This window comes from Panthera tigris, chromosome B1 (genome assembly GCF_018350195.1).
Source record: "Panthera tigris isolate Pti1 chromosome B1, P.tigris_Pti1_mat1.1, whole genome shotgun sequence".
NCBI lineage: Eukaryota > Metazoa > Chordata > Mammalia > Carnivora > Felidae > Panthera > Panthera tigris.
Window position 1 is genome coordinate 68,340,233 of NC_056663.1, and position 15,441 is coordinate 68,355,673.

At 36.5% G+C, this 15,441-nt stretch overlaps 1 protein-coding gene across 13 annotated transcripts in view; it reads right to left on the minus strand.

Moving 5' to 3' along the window:
* The window catches only part of RAPGEF2 (Rap guanine nucleotide exchange factor 2), a 253,639-nt gene that overhangs the window by 9,047 nt on the left and 229,151 nt on the right, over positions 1-15,441 (minus strand). For 12 of the 13 annotated variants that reach the window (XM_007084219.3, XM_015538435.2, XM_015538436.2 and 9 more), the window contains 12 exons: positions 14,693-14,800; positions 14,401-14,604; positions 14,198-14,306; positions 13,484-13,730; positions 9,285-9,442; positions 8,431-8,671; positions 5,862-6,245; positions 4,773-4,984; positions 4,557-4,680; positions 3,919-3,942; positions 2,702-2,925; positions 1,076-1,282 (listed from right to left, as the gene is read on the minus strand). In XM_007084219.3, coding sequence (XP_007084281.1) covers positions 1,076-1,282; positions 2,702-2,925; positions 3,919-3,942; positions 4,557-4,680; positions 4,773-4,984; positions 5,862-6,245; positions 8,431-8,671; positions 9,285-9,442; positions 13,484-13,730; positions 14,198-14,306; positions 14,401-14,604; positions 14,693-14,800 — 2,242 coding nt within the window. The remainder of the gene's footprint in view (positions 1-1,075; positions 1,283-2,701; positions 2,926-3,918; positions 3,943-4,556; positions 4,681-4,772; positions 4,985-5,861; positions 6,246-8,430; positions 8,672-9,284; positions 9,443-13,483; positions 13,731-14,197; positions 14,307-14,400; positions 14,605-14,692; positions 14,801-15,441) is intronic. The other variant, XM_042983673.1, reaches the window with a different exon arrangement.

Here is a 15,441-nt window from a genome sequence, read left to right on the forward strand (position 1 = left end):
TTTAATGTTCTTAGACTTACCAGGATCCATTAAAAAGGAGGCGGTGAAATTTAACACAGATTTAAGCCTTCATTTCACCTCATGTAAACATCTGATCTTGTTTTAATACAGTTACTTAAAGACCACTTTTAAAGCAATATTTATGTATATACATGCTGATATACACAACATGCATGAAAATGTTAGCTACACTAAAGCTGTACGAATAAATAGTTGTGATTTGGGAAAAAATTCCAAGGCCAGCATTATGCAGAGATTAAAAAAGTGCTTTATATTCAGGCACACCTACACATTTGGCTAAAAAGTTATATTTAAGTAAAAGAAAGACTGATAAACTTCCATATAAGAAGGTCAGTGTAAAAGAGGAAATAGAAGTCAGGTTGCAGGGGATTTAGGAAGATATGAATATTAATAAGATGACAAACCTGTAATTCAGTTTGTGATAGGGAGAGTAATACAAATACAAATACAAATCAAAGGGGAAATGTCAAGCAAAAATATTCTTTTGTCACTCTTCCCCAAATTCAACAAATGGCATATATGCTGACCAGGAAGAAAGAGCCAAAGATAAAGTATACGAAGGACCTACCGGAAGACTCTTGCCCACCTCATAAGGACAGGGTGTCCCTGGGTAGGAATAGCTCAGTGACCAATACCCTATTTTATCTAAGTAAACTGTACCACAAGGTTTTTTTTCCCCCTTTTATTAACATTGTTTCCTTTCACATAAATGTACAAAAAAGAACCCATACATTTTATGAAATGTAACTTTGTTGTACCATTTACACAAGGGACAAAACTAATAGATATATACTAACACTCCCATTTCACACGCCCTCCCCTCCCAATAACAAATGAGCATGATTCAAGGAGACACTCTATAGAATAAACAGTAAACAGTCCCTTCCACTGGTAACAGTAAAATTCAACTTTCTGAACATTAATGTTTTACTAAGAGGTAACAATCAAATAGAGACTCAAGTATATTAGAGTTATTCAAGATAAGGATTTTTTCCTAATCTGAAAAACATGACACCAAATAGCCTCAAAAGAGGATATGATTTGAATCACCTACCAAAAGGTGGGAGATCCTTTACGGGTACTTTCTTTCGCGAGGGATAAAGGGACACAGCAGGAACCTGCAGTCCTTGGTTGATTTTATGTGGTGGCGGTGGCTGTTGGGGCTGTGGCTGGGCTTGTGCTTTCTGTTGCGACCCTGCCCTTGGAGCCACTGGGGAGGTCTCAGACTTGACGGGCTTTTTGTCACCAGGATTCTTAGGCACTGTTAATTGTTTAGTTTAAAAACAGAACAAGAAATTTCAGAAGTTAGTAGCTATATACAAGTTCAGAACTGCATAAGCATTTTCTACACTTTAGAACACGAAAATGTGTATCATGTCTTTTTCCTGTTATCCACATAAAGGGCAGAAATGGGGGTGGGAGGGAACCCTAGTTACAGAAAATAATATAGGCCTGACAGGACAAAGATATTTACTTTATGAAACTAGCTGTCACAAATGATGATTATACTATTAAATACCACATTAAAAATAAAAGTAGAAAAATGTGGAGAGTTCAATATGCTGTGTGAATGTATATAAAAAGCAGAAATATATGATAAAATCTACAACAGGAAAATTATTAGGATTGTTTTTCAAAATGGAGGTCAAAATTCCTTGACATGTATGAGCTTAGTTTTTATTTAATAAATGGTATTTATTAACTGTAATCTTTTCACTCTTAAATTCTCTCCTATGGGTAAAATTATCTATGTTAGCCAATAGCAACCAATACTGCTTGAATATTAGACTGATTATATAATTCCATGGCATATAGAAGACAATCTGAATAGGACAATTAAAAATGCTGTATGTATAACGTATTAACATTCAAAACAACTCAATGACACGGATGTACTTCCTCCATTTACACGTAAAGAAGCTAAGGATTAGGGAGCTCAAGTTAGTTGCCTAAGGGGACGATGCTATCTGGAGAAACAAACAGGATTTGAACTCAAACCAATCTGACTCCAGAGGACAAGCTCTTCAGCGTCCTGGGAAAATCTAGTAACTTGAATCTTCTCAACTCATCTAACATTTAAATTCTATCAAGGGTATCTTCAAACCTGTCCATAAAAGACCCGGAAGTGTCCTAAATGGAAAATGCCTCGATCTTACACGAATGCAGATGAAAACAAGCAGAAAACTGCCCCCATTTCTAGCCTGGTCAGATTTTTGAAGGCTGGGAAACTACACGTTAGGCTGCGTTTTGGTACCGTGCAGCAGAACCACTGCTTCCTGTGCCAGGCCAACTTCCTGCCGGCGCTGTCAGGCTGAGGGTATAAAAGGCAGCAGGTGCACCTAGTCACAGACCCCTCTGACGAGGCAGGCCCTTCACCACTCTCGCCTCTCAGGTTGCCCATCACTTTGGAAGTATCTTTGTGAGACAACAAAGACACAACGGAAACAGCCGTCCCCCTAAGTCTCTGTGGTCACCCTGCCCAAGCCAAGTGAGTTGGACGGGAGGCCTGGCCTAGGCCAGTACTGCATGGGATCAACGGCAGCATTCAAGGGAGGGGCTAGTATGTTGCCAGGATGCTACTGCCCCCTCTGCGCTAAGCCCCACTTGTCGCCGCCCATACCACTGCTCAGGAAACAAATCTGCATTTCAGATTCTGCAGCCGCTTTAAGGAAAAACTCACATGTGTTGGTTGCTGGCTCACACTGCAGTGATAAGGTCTGCAGACTCTCCTCATCCATTTCTAGCTCCAAATTGGACAGGTACTGCTTGACTTTTCGAGCCATTTGGGCATCTTCGTAAAGCTTTTTGGCATTGAGAAAGGAACTACGACGTACCCGCTTTTTATGACCACCTGTCTGAGCAACGTCTAGCACTGTTGCATTTGTACTACCCTGGCTGAGAGACCTGGAAGATGAAAAGGCAGATATGCAGCTCACTCTACCATGGGGTTCCTTTATCTATTTGAAACATGCCAAGACTTACACAAGTATTCTGCGTTCAAAAGATCACATGCCTCATTCTGGTAAGTAAACTGTTACAAGGAAATATAGACTAATATAGATTAAATTTTTTCAAGTTAAAAAAGAATCATACGAACATACATATATATATGTTTCTAGTCCAACTCGGAAATTCTGCTTTTCTCATCTACAGAGCATTCAAGGCAGTTCTTTCATAGAAGCCAGCAAATACTGATTATATATAGGAGCTCATGCAATACACAGTTAAAAATCATTGAGATTTACATGAAATTTACTTCTCCTAAAGAGGATATTTTACATAAGTTTAAATAAAATTAGCTACACTGTTCACAATCGTTTTCTTTTTCCTTGAGTGAAAGAGTTTTTAAAGTAATATGGGTCAATCTGTTAATAAAATGATCATGCAAATGTAAACATATATATATATATATAGAAACTAGCACATGAATTGTTAAGAATTATGTTTAAAAAGTATCGGTTTATAGAATGAAAACAGTAGTTAGTTGAGCTGTAAAAACTGTAGTTTTAACACCTTGGGGCACTTTTTACATTATATATATTTACTTAAATATCTGTGCAATAGTATTTAAATTGCACAGTTTTTCCTTTTAATGTTCTTCCTCCCGTAACCCCGCATTAGGCTTTCTCCATTTCCAAGTACACAAATCATATTAAAATAAAATCTTTTTGAAGACTGAGAAGTATGCCTGGCCTACAGTTCCCCAGAACAATCATCAACCACTTCACAGCTCTCATGGATCATGACCTCAAAAACAAAAGCCCCAACAGATTAAACGTGAAGTCAGCAAGAGGGTTAAGAGAAAATGCAAAGCATCAGAAAATACAGCAGGTAAGAAAACAATGCAATGAACAGAATAAGAATTGTGTGTGGGTTTGCAAGGTCTCCACCACTTACCCCAAACTCCTCCATTTCTTCTTCCTGTAAGTGAGAGCCATGGAGATTGAAGCATGGGTGTAGAAAGAGAGACAGAAAGATCACAAGCTCAGAAAGAAAGGACTAGACTTTTGGATAAGCAGTACTAGAAGCTCACAAACATTAAACTGCATAATCACCTCACACACACAACTGTACCCGCAATACTTTTCTGGCTCAAGAGACAGATACGGTTAATTTTTTGTTCTAAGAACTCCTCTCCTTCACTGGATTAATCATTTTTGACTACACTGCCAACTAAATCCATTGCATGGATACTGAGCCCATATTGTTTGGGTTCTTTACATATTTTAGTTCATACTATCAGTTATGAGTTTTAAGCTCTACCATCCAGTGTTCTGACAAGTAAGGAATAGTTGTACCTCATGTCAAATGAAAAATTTCTGCAGGACAAACTGTTTTTTACGGACAGTCAAAAGTGCACCTGAGGCCGAATAAGACATTTATTTCAAATTAGAGCTCAGGGGTTTCTCGCCACAACCTAATAAAATTTCTGCCAAGCTACAAATGTAAATATTCAAAAATTTCTCATTTATTAGGAGACCTCTAAACCCAAACTTCTCTAAGCCTACACGTGTTACTGAAGAGGACACACTCACCGAGTCCTGAACATGAGGGCAGGGTCCATGTTAACTGAAGCCATTCGGCCAACATGACGAATTTCTTTTGCAATCATCCTTAGCTTCTCAAAATTGACTAGCCCATCAACTTTTGAGTCATTTCCTATAATTGGCAAAGAAGAAAAAGGGAATCCTATCACATTCATTTATTGTGTGCTTCCACAAGTGAAGACAGAAAATCTACTTTATACTTACCTTCATGAAGGAATGTGAGATCCTTCTTGATAACTGGGAATAGAGGGATTATGGGAGGCTGCAGGTTTTGACTGTTGAGGACATTGCGATATTTTGCCATGTTTCTGGAGGGATCAAACAAGTCTTGGAGATCTTGAAACAGCTTTTCGTATTTATTGGGAAGTTTTTCCCAGGTGGTTCGTAGTCTTGCCACTGGTGCCAAATTTAGGCCACTGAAAGGAAAAAAAGGAAATTAAATGACTCATTCTTACGAAACAAAGAAAGTAAAAATAGCATATTGTTTATAAACGTATAATACCTCTGTGTTTATGCTGTATATGCATAGCAATTTATGGGATTCATAAGAAACTACTAATAATTCTGGGTAATGAGAATTGAAGACAGAAGCAGGGTCAGGGCCAAGGGTTATTACCCTTCAGACCCTTCTAGTCTGTTTATTATGGACAAACAACTGGAATGTGAAGTATCATGAGGGTAGCATCTGTTTTGCAGCTCTGCTTCCATGCGCAGAGAAGCGCTTGGCACATAGGCTGGTGATAAAACAGACTGGCCAAGTATCCTACAGGAATGAAATAAAAGTCCTAACAGTAATGACAATATGATCAAACTCCTAGTGAGAGACAATGATTCATAATCACCGTGAATAGCAATATTGCTAATTGTTTCAGTTTGTAGTGTCTTCCGGCCTCAGTATAAGCACTTACACGGGAAGAAAATGAAAATGAACATTTAGTGGGCATCTGCCTCGTGCCGGCTGATAGAAGTCCACATACATAATATCATTTAATCTACTTGATCCTTCTTTGGGGCACTGTTCCTTTACGAGAAATAAACTCATGTCTAGAGAAATTAAAATAATTTGCCCTAAGTCGCAGAACTAAAAAAAGTAGTGAATAGAGTTTTCTGGGCTCTACATGTAGCTCACCAGAGACTTTAAATTAAGAATCATTGGATTCCGAGAAAAGGACTTGTTCAATATGATTCAATCAAAAGCTACTACACTTATAGAAATTATACGGTGTTCCTGGACTGATGTGTATTTTTGATCTGCAAACTGAATTGAATCTTAGGACCTGTATGCTCACTTACCTGATGATTGCAAACATTGAGTTAAAATTCTTGCATTCCCTGCAGTGTAGTGCTATCTTGATGAAATGCTTAATGATCTTCATCCTCTTCAGCTGGTTTGTCTCTCTCAGAATTTCAGATGCTACCCAAAATGTTTCCTGGTTAATTACTTCTTCAAATTTCTTCAGGTTGGCACAGCTGGTTTTTGATTTGAGTTTAAATAAATCATCTATGTATTCAGTAGGTTCAATGTTACGGAAAAGTTCAAAATTCCGCATAGAGAGCTGTGTGGCCACTTCAACAGTACTGAGCTGCAGGAGGGAAATTTGACTCTCCCTCAACAGCTCCTGAGCATCTTCGTCTGAACAAAGAGTTTCTGTCTCCATGTTGTTTTTCAAGTAATACCTGTGAAAAACACACAATTCTAAGCCTAAGCAGCAGTCTCATGACATTACTTGAAAGAATGATGCTACTTTGTAGACAACATTTGCAAGAATAGGCTGTGAGTGATGGAAGAATTCTCTTGTACAAGGACAGAGAATACAGCTGCTGCCCCAGTCACCAACTCATAGAATCACCTATCAGGAAGTCACTGATGGGAGCTAATAAATCACATGTCATTTCATTTGTACCAGTTGTCATGTATTTTTCTCCTGCCCTTCCCTGATTTCCAGATTATTTTATGTATTTTTGCTAAAAGTGACAGAAAATAGCTCAATTTAAAATTTCAGTTTAAATAAGAAAACAGGGTCTAAGGAAGGCAGAAGAGATCAGACACAGGTCATCACCCTGTTTTCCTAGAGAGAGTCTGTAACTATTTAATAGGTAAACGTGATCCAATTTGAACCAACTTATTCAAATACCAAAGAAACCTATAAGATATTCCCTTCTATCTGATACTATGAGTACAATAATGCCAAAATAGATTTTTTTTTATGTTTATTTATTTGGGGGGAGGGGGAGAGCAAGGAGCAGAGAGAGAGAGGGAGACACAGAACCTGAAGCAGGCTCCAGGCTCTGAGCTGTCAGCGAAGAGTCTGATGCAGGGCTCGAACTAATGAACCACGAGATCATGACCTAAGCTGAAGTCGGACGCTTAACCTACTGAGCCACCCAGGCGCCCCCATCTTTAACTTTTAAATATCTGGTTTTCACAAAAACCCTACAAGTAAGTGGGGCAGGTATTATTCTTGTCAGATGAGGAAACAGAGGCTCCCAAATATTAATGAATAGTTACTATCAGTGACAGAGACGAGAACTCATTATTACTCCTTTCTCTTTGTAAACAACTTGTTGAAAATAGAATCCATATGTTTGCCCTGTGGGGTTGTTTTTTTGGTTTAGTAGACAGATGTTTTCCTAAGCCAAATTCCATAAAGACAGAAGCAGAATGAGCCCAGTGGGAGTCTTGCCAAACTGGCCTTTTGCATCTTTCACCAAAGCGACCATGACGGAAAACACATACCTTGAGGCCTTCACATCCACAGATTGAACATTCCCAGTTTTGACTACTCATGAAGCCCATGACATGTATTCATATATAATTTTCTTGACTGTGAGCCATGAATCTGCACCTCAATGGAGATTTGTAGAACTCCATCATGGTTACAGATATAGCAATGTGCCTTCAAATGATAATGAGAAAAACTGATCTCCTAAAACAACACTAACTGCTGGTGTCAGGGTTGGAAATAAAGTAAAAGTGAAGAAGAGTAATAAAGTTGTAGTTGATAGCAAGAAAAAGGAAGTTTTGAATGAATTAAATCAGATTTATACTATGGAAAATTCAAGTACAAAAAGAATTTGCTGGACTCCATCCAGCAAGAAAAAAAGAAAAAAAAAAAAGTGATTTATGAAAATACTTAATATTCAGTGAGTGCAGAATCTAGTCTTTAAATTAGAGCCAAAAGGTAACTGCTTTTTCAACTTTCACTAATTTGTGGTTTGAGGACACACATTACATATTATCAAGGGAAATTCAGGAGACTGACAAAATCAGGTACAATGTTACCCTGCAAGTAATATGTGATATAAGCACTTATGCAGCAGGAGACCAAGCTCTGAAGCAACCAAAAGTTTGTTCTAGAGCGAGGTATTTTTCACAGTGTAGCACACAATAAAAGGCAGCATTAGCCAGCCACATGGTCATTGATATCTCCATCTAAACAATTGCAGCTCCTAGAAAAGTTGAGTAGGCAGGAGCAATTGACAACAGAATATGATTTAAAAACATGTTTGTGAATGTACACATCCAGGAAAGAGAATCAGCGTTAGCTCTGTGACTTCACCAGCCTGGTGTCCTACAGCCAGTGTAAGAAGTGACTGCCTGTGCCCTGACAGCCAATAACAATATTCAGGTCACAGTGCTCTCCTTTTCAAAAGGGTCTTAAGAGATCCTTGTGAGGGTCAGCAGTCTACTGGGTACATTTCCTTTGATTCACCAATTCTTGGAGAATGGGATAAGTCTTCTTTCTCGTTTGCAGGGGTACTTACTCATTTTAAAAACCCTTTGAAAGTGTTCATCTCTTAGACTTTGGTGTGGGTTTGAAGAGGGGTTAAAGAAATCCAATAGGACAGATATATTGTATACCTTCCACTCAGCTGAATTCTATCAGCAAGTTTGGAAAGCTGATCTGGGAGTCTTCTTTGTTTGATTACACCCTCAGGTGTGACAGAGACCTCACACAGCGAATACTGATCCGGGGTGGCAGTCACAGCAAACTCCCTGATGGCCTGAATGACTACTTCCTTCGCTGTGGTGTCCTTACTGATCATGATGTATCGGCTTTGCTGATCGGCTTTAAAAACCCTTAACACTTGATCTGGCAAGTCTGGGGGAAAGAAAAGCCATATGTAAGTGGAAAGGATTTTAGCATATGGTAATACAATTAAGTGAAGTAATCAGGAAAACCTCCCTAGAAAAGATAAATGCTAAACCTGCATCTCTCCCTCGTTACAATCCTTCTTCAAAGATTCTATAAGTCAACATACTGATCTGCTGCATGAACATATTTTTCCCCACAGATACCTGAATGATCCACAAATACAAACATCAGTACACAGCAGCAGCACATAAAATTCTCAGGTTGGTAGCAAAAAAGGGAAAAATTTAAATCTAAAGTTCATCTTTATTATATTGAAAATCCCATTAAGCTAATCTAATATATTCCTTTTACTCTATTTAACATGACCTAGTAATAACTGGCATGGTATGTGTTATTATTATGAAAGAGAAAACACGTTCAGAGATTAATTTGCCCAGGATCATATCAAATTAGTCTGAAGAATAAGAAAGAACTGATTCCAGTGGTTTGAAATTTAAGGTTCATTCTGACTTGGAGCATTTGACACAATCCATGCCAAACCAAGAACATACAGCATTACCATATGTTAGAAGAAAACAGATTACTACAAGAAAACAAAAGCAGCACAGGCGATGCTCACCAGGAGTAGTACTGAAGTCTAAAATGCGATGATGTGACTGCAATAAATCGGGATTACTGGAGGACAAGGTTCCACTGACGGGCAATGCAGTTGGGATGTGCTTGGTCTGCCTTAATCCTACTATGCTGTCATCCTGAGACTGACCAATCCCAATATCACTGAACAAAGAGAAGAATTAGAGAATAAATGATCCACAAGTAAAAAGTTATAACTCATCAATATATAATAGACACAGACCATAAATAAAACATATTTGTATAAGACAGCTCATTTAAAAGTACCATTGATAAATTTGGTTGAAAATTCAGTAGCAACTACTGCTTATGCATTATCTAACTCAACTTATTTGCTGTTTCTTAAGCATATGTCACCCTAAAACCTATGCCTCTTTCAGTAGACAAAGAATATTAGTACTCTCTCAGTATTGTCAAGAAAAGATAAGCTCTAGTTACTCCTGGAAATAGATTTAAGAATAAGCACATTAAAAACAGTGTATTTAGTCTCACTCGACTGGTGATTTACGTATCAGAATGATAAATCATTTTATAATCTGATCTTTAAGAACTGAAGAAACAGAGTAAAACAGAGGAGAAAAATCCAAACTGTCCTAATTTCATTCTCCAGTGTTTCAGAGAAATAAATGAGATCACTATGGAGTCAAATGTAAAGAAACCCTGACACCGGGATTGTTTCTTAATTATACAAAGCATAAAAAAGCAGGGGTCCATGGTAATATTTCTTAGCATCAAAGAAGAGGCAAAGGAAATTAATGACTCATGTTTTATTTTTAGTTCTCTACTCAAAATTTCTAGTTAGACATTTAAATTCCCAGAGAAATACTCCTTATTACTGATAGCTACAAACTCATTTACCTTTATAAAACGTGTTACTGTGGACAATTCTTAAAAACATGATTTAATAACAGTTAAAAATTTCTAGATTTGAAGGGCACACTATTTCCAAAAGAGACTTTAAAATTAAAATAATAAACATGGACACATACAAAACAACTAGATCATCAGCAAATGGTCACAGTTCTAATTTCTAGAAATTAGAAATGAAGAGAAAGAAAACTCTTTGGTTGGGTATCCAAGGTGCCATAAATAAAATTAAGACATTTAGCATCAGTTAGGTTCTCAGACATTAGAGCCTGATCATAATACCTACTATCTTCAATGGCTATGATAATTAAAAAAAATATATAATAGCATTCTTTATTTTGTGGGGGGGGATGGAAATTATAAAGTTAAAGAAACAAGGATAAGATATTTCTTTTAAAGTCGACAGAAAAATTAAAGATGATTTTAGTGTAAATTCTTCCAAATTCATAGGTAAGTCCGTGACAAAATCCAATTTCCATTTAAACACATATAGGCATGCACATAAAGATGAGAAATATTAATGTTCTGTGAAACATTAAAACTTTCACATTAGTAGAATTTCATTTCTCAACCACATAAAACCATCTTTATTGCCAAAAGTATCAGACGTAATCCAGGACATAAGACAACAATTATGGGCTCGGGCCAAAGATATAGAGCCAACTGGGTCACGATGGCCACAAATGGCTAAAAACACTAGAGCTGCCTTCTTAAGAAATGTTTCTCAGCAACATTTTCACACCTAAAATGAAGATCTAATAACTCTTGCCTATATATCTCTGTTATCCACAGACATGAGGATACTTTCTTGGATTGGAACTACTTTATAGTTAAGACTTAATTCAGAAAAGTCCCTCTCTGAGCATATCTATTGTTTGACCTCTCCAACTCTTCTCATGGTTACTGAAACTGTTTTTTAGCCTTCGTTGATTTTATAGTTTATTGACTTATTCTCTCTTTTCTCAGTATTCATCACGCTTTCTCTACTTACCTGACAACCAGATCTGACTCCTATAATCCTCTTGCCTCACCCTTTTCTTCTCACCCTATTCACATCCCTCTCCCATACCTATCCTTGCCCGTTTGCCACCATCCAGCATCATAACTTCTGTAATACTGACAGTGTTGGGGGTCGGGAGGGAGGGACACGGTATATCTAGAAAATCTGCCTCATTGGCTAGTTTAATGGCCTTGTTAAAAAAAAAAAAATCTTTGTAAAAATCTTTGATTTCTAAGAGAGCAAAATTTAAGTAGTAACTAGTAGTAAGTCTATCATACCATATAATAGATCCTACAGTTTACTGAGCCTACTTTAAAAAAAAAAATTTCTTTTTAATGTTTATTTTTGAGAAAGAGGGAGAAAGAGACACAGCACAAGTGGAGGGAGGGGCAGAGAGAGAGGGAGATACAGAATCTGAAGCAGGCTCCAGGCTCTGAGCTGTGAGCCCAGAGCCTGACGCAGGGCTTGAACTTGTGAACCGCGAGATCATGACCTGAGCCGAAGTCAGACACTTAACCGACTGAGCCACCCGGGTGCCCCAAGCCTGCTTTTAAATATAATTTTTTCATTTCAGTTGCATTATATACATGAATTATTTCAAATAATTTTTACAATAAAATACTTAAAATGAGACATACATTTCCTTTTAGGTTTACTTATTTCAAGAGAGACAGAGACAGTGCAAGTGGGAGAGGGGCAGAGACAGAGGGAGAGAGAGAGAATCCCAAGCAGGCTTCACTCTAGCTCGACTTGGGGCTTGAATTCACAAAACTGTGAGCTCATGACCTGAGCCAAAGCCAAGAGTCAGACACCAGCTTACATTTTCTTAAATACAAATTAAGATGTTTCCTCAGTGTTTAAAAATCAACACATCTTATTATCTTCTTTTCCCTTCTCTAGCTTTTGAATATCTTTTTAAATACATATAAAACAAAATTATACATAATATTCTCATACTGTGTTCCTTGCCAATGTCTTGTAGTGTGGATGGCTTATATCCCAGTTTTTCCATGTCACATTTCTATTAATACTTGCCAGGCTCATGCTGACTTTTATTTGACTTTTTTTTAAGGTTCATGGTCCAATATGACTGTCAGATTGTGTTGTTGTTGTTATTGTGCTGCTAATAATTCTACATTTAAGTAATTCTTTTTTCCCGTTTTATATTAAAATTTTTATCAAGAATGGTCATTTTAAAAATCAATTTCTATTTTCTGTAATGCTAACAGGCCTAATCCATCATTTATTTAAAAATTACTCAATATAAACATGCTCTCAAGTCTATAAATAAACCATCATACTCATTGCTTATCCTTAGGACTCTATTGTAGAAGTCTTTTTAAACTGATACAAAACCACCAGTTATTATATTCAGTGGGGACAACACAAGTTTGACTCTCCCATCAATACTATATTTGGACCATATCTCTCCAATCTGTAGATAAAAATTTTTATCTGAAATGGAATTTAAGAAATGTTTGATGTAGTTCTGAATATCTACTGTTCCTCTAGAAGAGCCATTCAATTATCAAAGAAAGAAAATACCTACATGTTTTGCAACTTATCGTTCATTGTAGCTTGAGGAATATGTAATAAATGCATTTGGTACATCATTGTTATTTAACATTAAAAAGAAAAACAACTTTGGCTAATGGTAATTGAATTTTATAAAAGATCTCTAGACTAAGAAGGAGCTAAAATGAAGAAATAACCAAGCGAACAGGCAAACAAACAAGACTAAAAAAGTGTGACACCTATAACTTTGTCTAGTCTGAGCTCCTGGGATAAATAAGCAGCCAAGAAGAGATTCAACAATATACCTGACATTCTGACTGTCCAGGCAACTGGAAGGAAGGAAAGGAGTTCTGTGCTTGGTTGGTGATATCTTGGAAACAGTTAAATAAATGAAAACAGAGAGGAAAAAAGAAAATGGCAAGGATGAGTAGTAGCAACCAAAAGAAGCAATGATTGGTTGACAAAGGGCAGACAGTGATGGTAGACAAGATATCCAGAAACAAAGAAATGTAGCAAAAACAACTCCAAACCATGGGTGAAACATGAGCAAACACACATGCTTATTTTTTTTTTAAGTACAAATGATTAAAAAAAAAACGAGGAGATGCTAAACTATCTCTAATAAAGCTTGGGTTGGGCAAGTAAGTGGCAAACATATGAGATTAAAATCATTACTAATTTTGCTTCTAAGACAGGTCAGCCATAAAACCTGAGAACATGCGTAAACATCAATTATATCACTACCTTTGCATATCATTTTAACACAATAAAATAACACACAGAAAATTCATACAGACACTTACTTATATGGTTTCTGTGGCAAGATACTGATCCGAGTCTTGTCAAGTATCTTTTTTAGCTTGTTTCTTCCTCCAACAGTGTTAGCTTTACTTTTTTTATTTACTTTTTCAAGTCCTATCACCTGTTCTACATCTACAGCGAGATCTGGAATGGAGTAGCGACTGGCCTTTTTGATGTCTCCAATTTTAGGAAGGTGAGGGGCACCATTTCTTTTCTCTTCTGACAATCTTGTTAGCAGTTCTTTAAATACTAAAATGGAAATAAACACCATAAAACACCCATTATAAGAAATCCAAACAATTCAAAGGAAATTGTAGGACTCAGGAACAGGTGACAAGTGTATACTTCAACTATCAAAACTGTAATCCCATGGAAAAATACTACTCCAATGAATGACCACAAGAATCTTCTTTGTTGTGTTGCTCTGTCACTTCCAGTCACACTAAGTTAAATACACTCTTTAAATCTTTAGGTATTTAAAAATAATAGGTATTTAAACATTTATCAATAAAAATAATCTTTATGGTTCTCAAGTTAGATTTTTAGATCTACATACATGCTTACATAATTATCTGTATCTATGCATTTTACTGTGAATATTTTGATCCTTATATTTGAAATATTACTTATAAAAATGACTTTTTTCATGATTAAGACATAAATGTGGGGAAAAAAAGACCAAAAGTAGACAGATTAAAGTATGCAAAAATACTTACCAAATAAATTGGTTTTCACAGTGATTGATAAATGTGTGTTATTTCTGAGAATTTCCATGGCTTTTGACAGCTGAATATTTTCAAAGTTTTGACCATTTACTTCTAATATCTAAAAATAAAATTATGAAATTCATTTCAGTATCCCAACTGATTGAAGAAAAAGGCACCAATAATCACTCTTCAGTTTGGATTTAGAAATATACCTGATCCCCTCGTTTCAAGCCTGCTTCGGTTGCTTTGCTACCTGAATCTACACTGTCCACAAAGATTCCAAATCCCTTCTCTGAGCCACCAAGTAAGATAAAAGGCAAAGGAGCTTCTCGGGATGGTTTTGTTAATGTCATCAATCTTCTTTTTGCTTTAGCCGCACATGCAATATTTAACAGCCTTAGATGTCCGCCCATTTTCTATAAAAGTTCAGAAAGAGTGGTTTCAAAAATAGGCTGAGTTAAATGAACTTAAAATTGATGACTTTTTTTTCATCAAAAATATTACCTCTCTTTCCAGGTTATTTTCAAATTCTTCTAGAAATCGAGTCATCGCAGGATCTCCTTCAAAGTCATTGAAGTGATTATTCACCCACAATAATACTACCCGTGTAACCTGAAAAATCAATGGTTTTAGCAGGTTTTCTTCTTTTTAGTGCTAAAAATCTGCAATTAAAGTCATTTCAAAAAAGATACTGAACAGTTTACTTAGTAACAATGGACAAAATAAACAACAAAACCCCTCACAGCAAGGATTTTATTCATAAGAAAATGACCTTCTGAAATTATGTATATTTATGAGTATAGACTTTTTGTTGTTTTGCTAAGAAGGATTTTGAATCTGTGAAAGATAGTAATTAACTTCTATCTTGTTTACTCTCAAAATATATTTGAAACAGGTCATAATAAAAACAAAGCTATAATAAAACCAAAATAAATTAATATAAGACAAAAGAAGACAGAAACTAAAAAATAACAGTAGAGGGCAGAAGAGACAAAAGGAATGAATAATATTAAGCCTAGAAAGATCTATAAGGGAAAAAGTTATAAAAAGGAAGGAGCTAGCTGAAAGTTATTGGGAATTACATCTTACTTGCTAACATTAAGATTCAGGAGGCTTTTAACACTGCCGATTCTTCAGGAAAAATGAGTAGACTTTTCTTAAACTGCACATGTGTTTTCACAGAGCCCTACACCTCCTTTATACAGACCCCCCCCCACACACACACACACACATGCACACACAGTTACAGACTA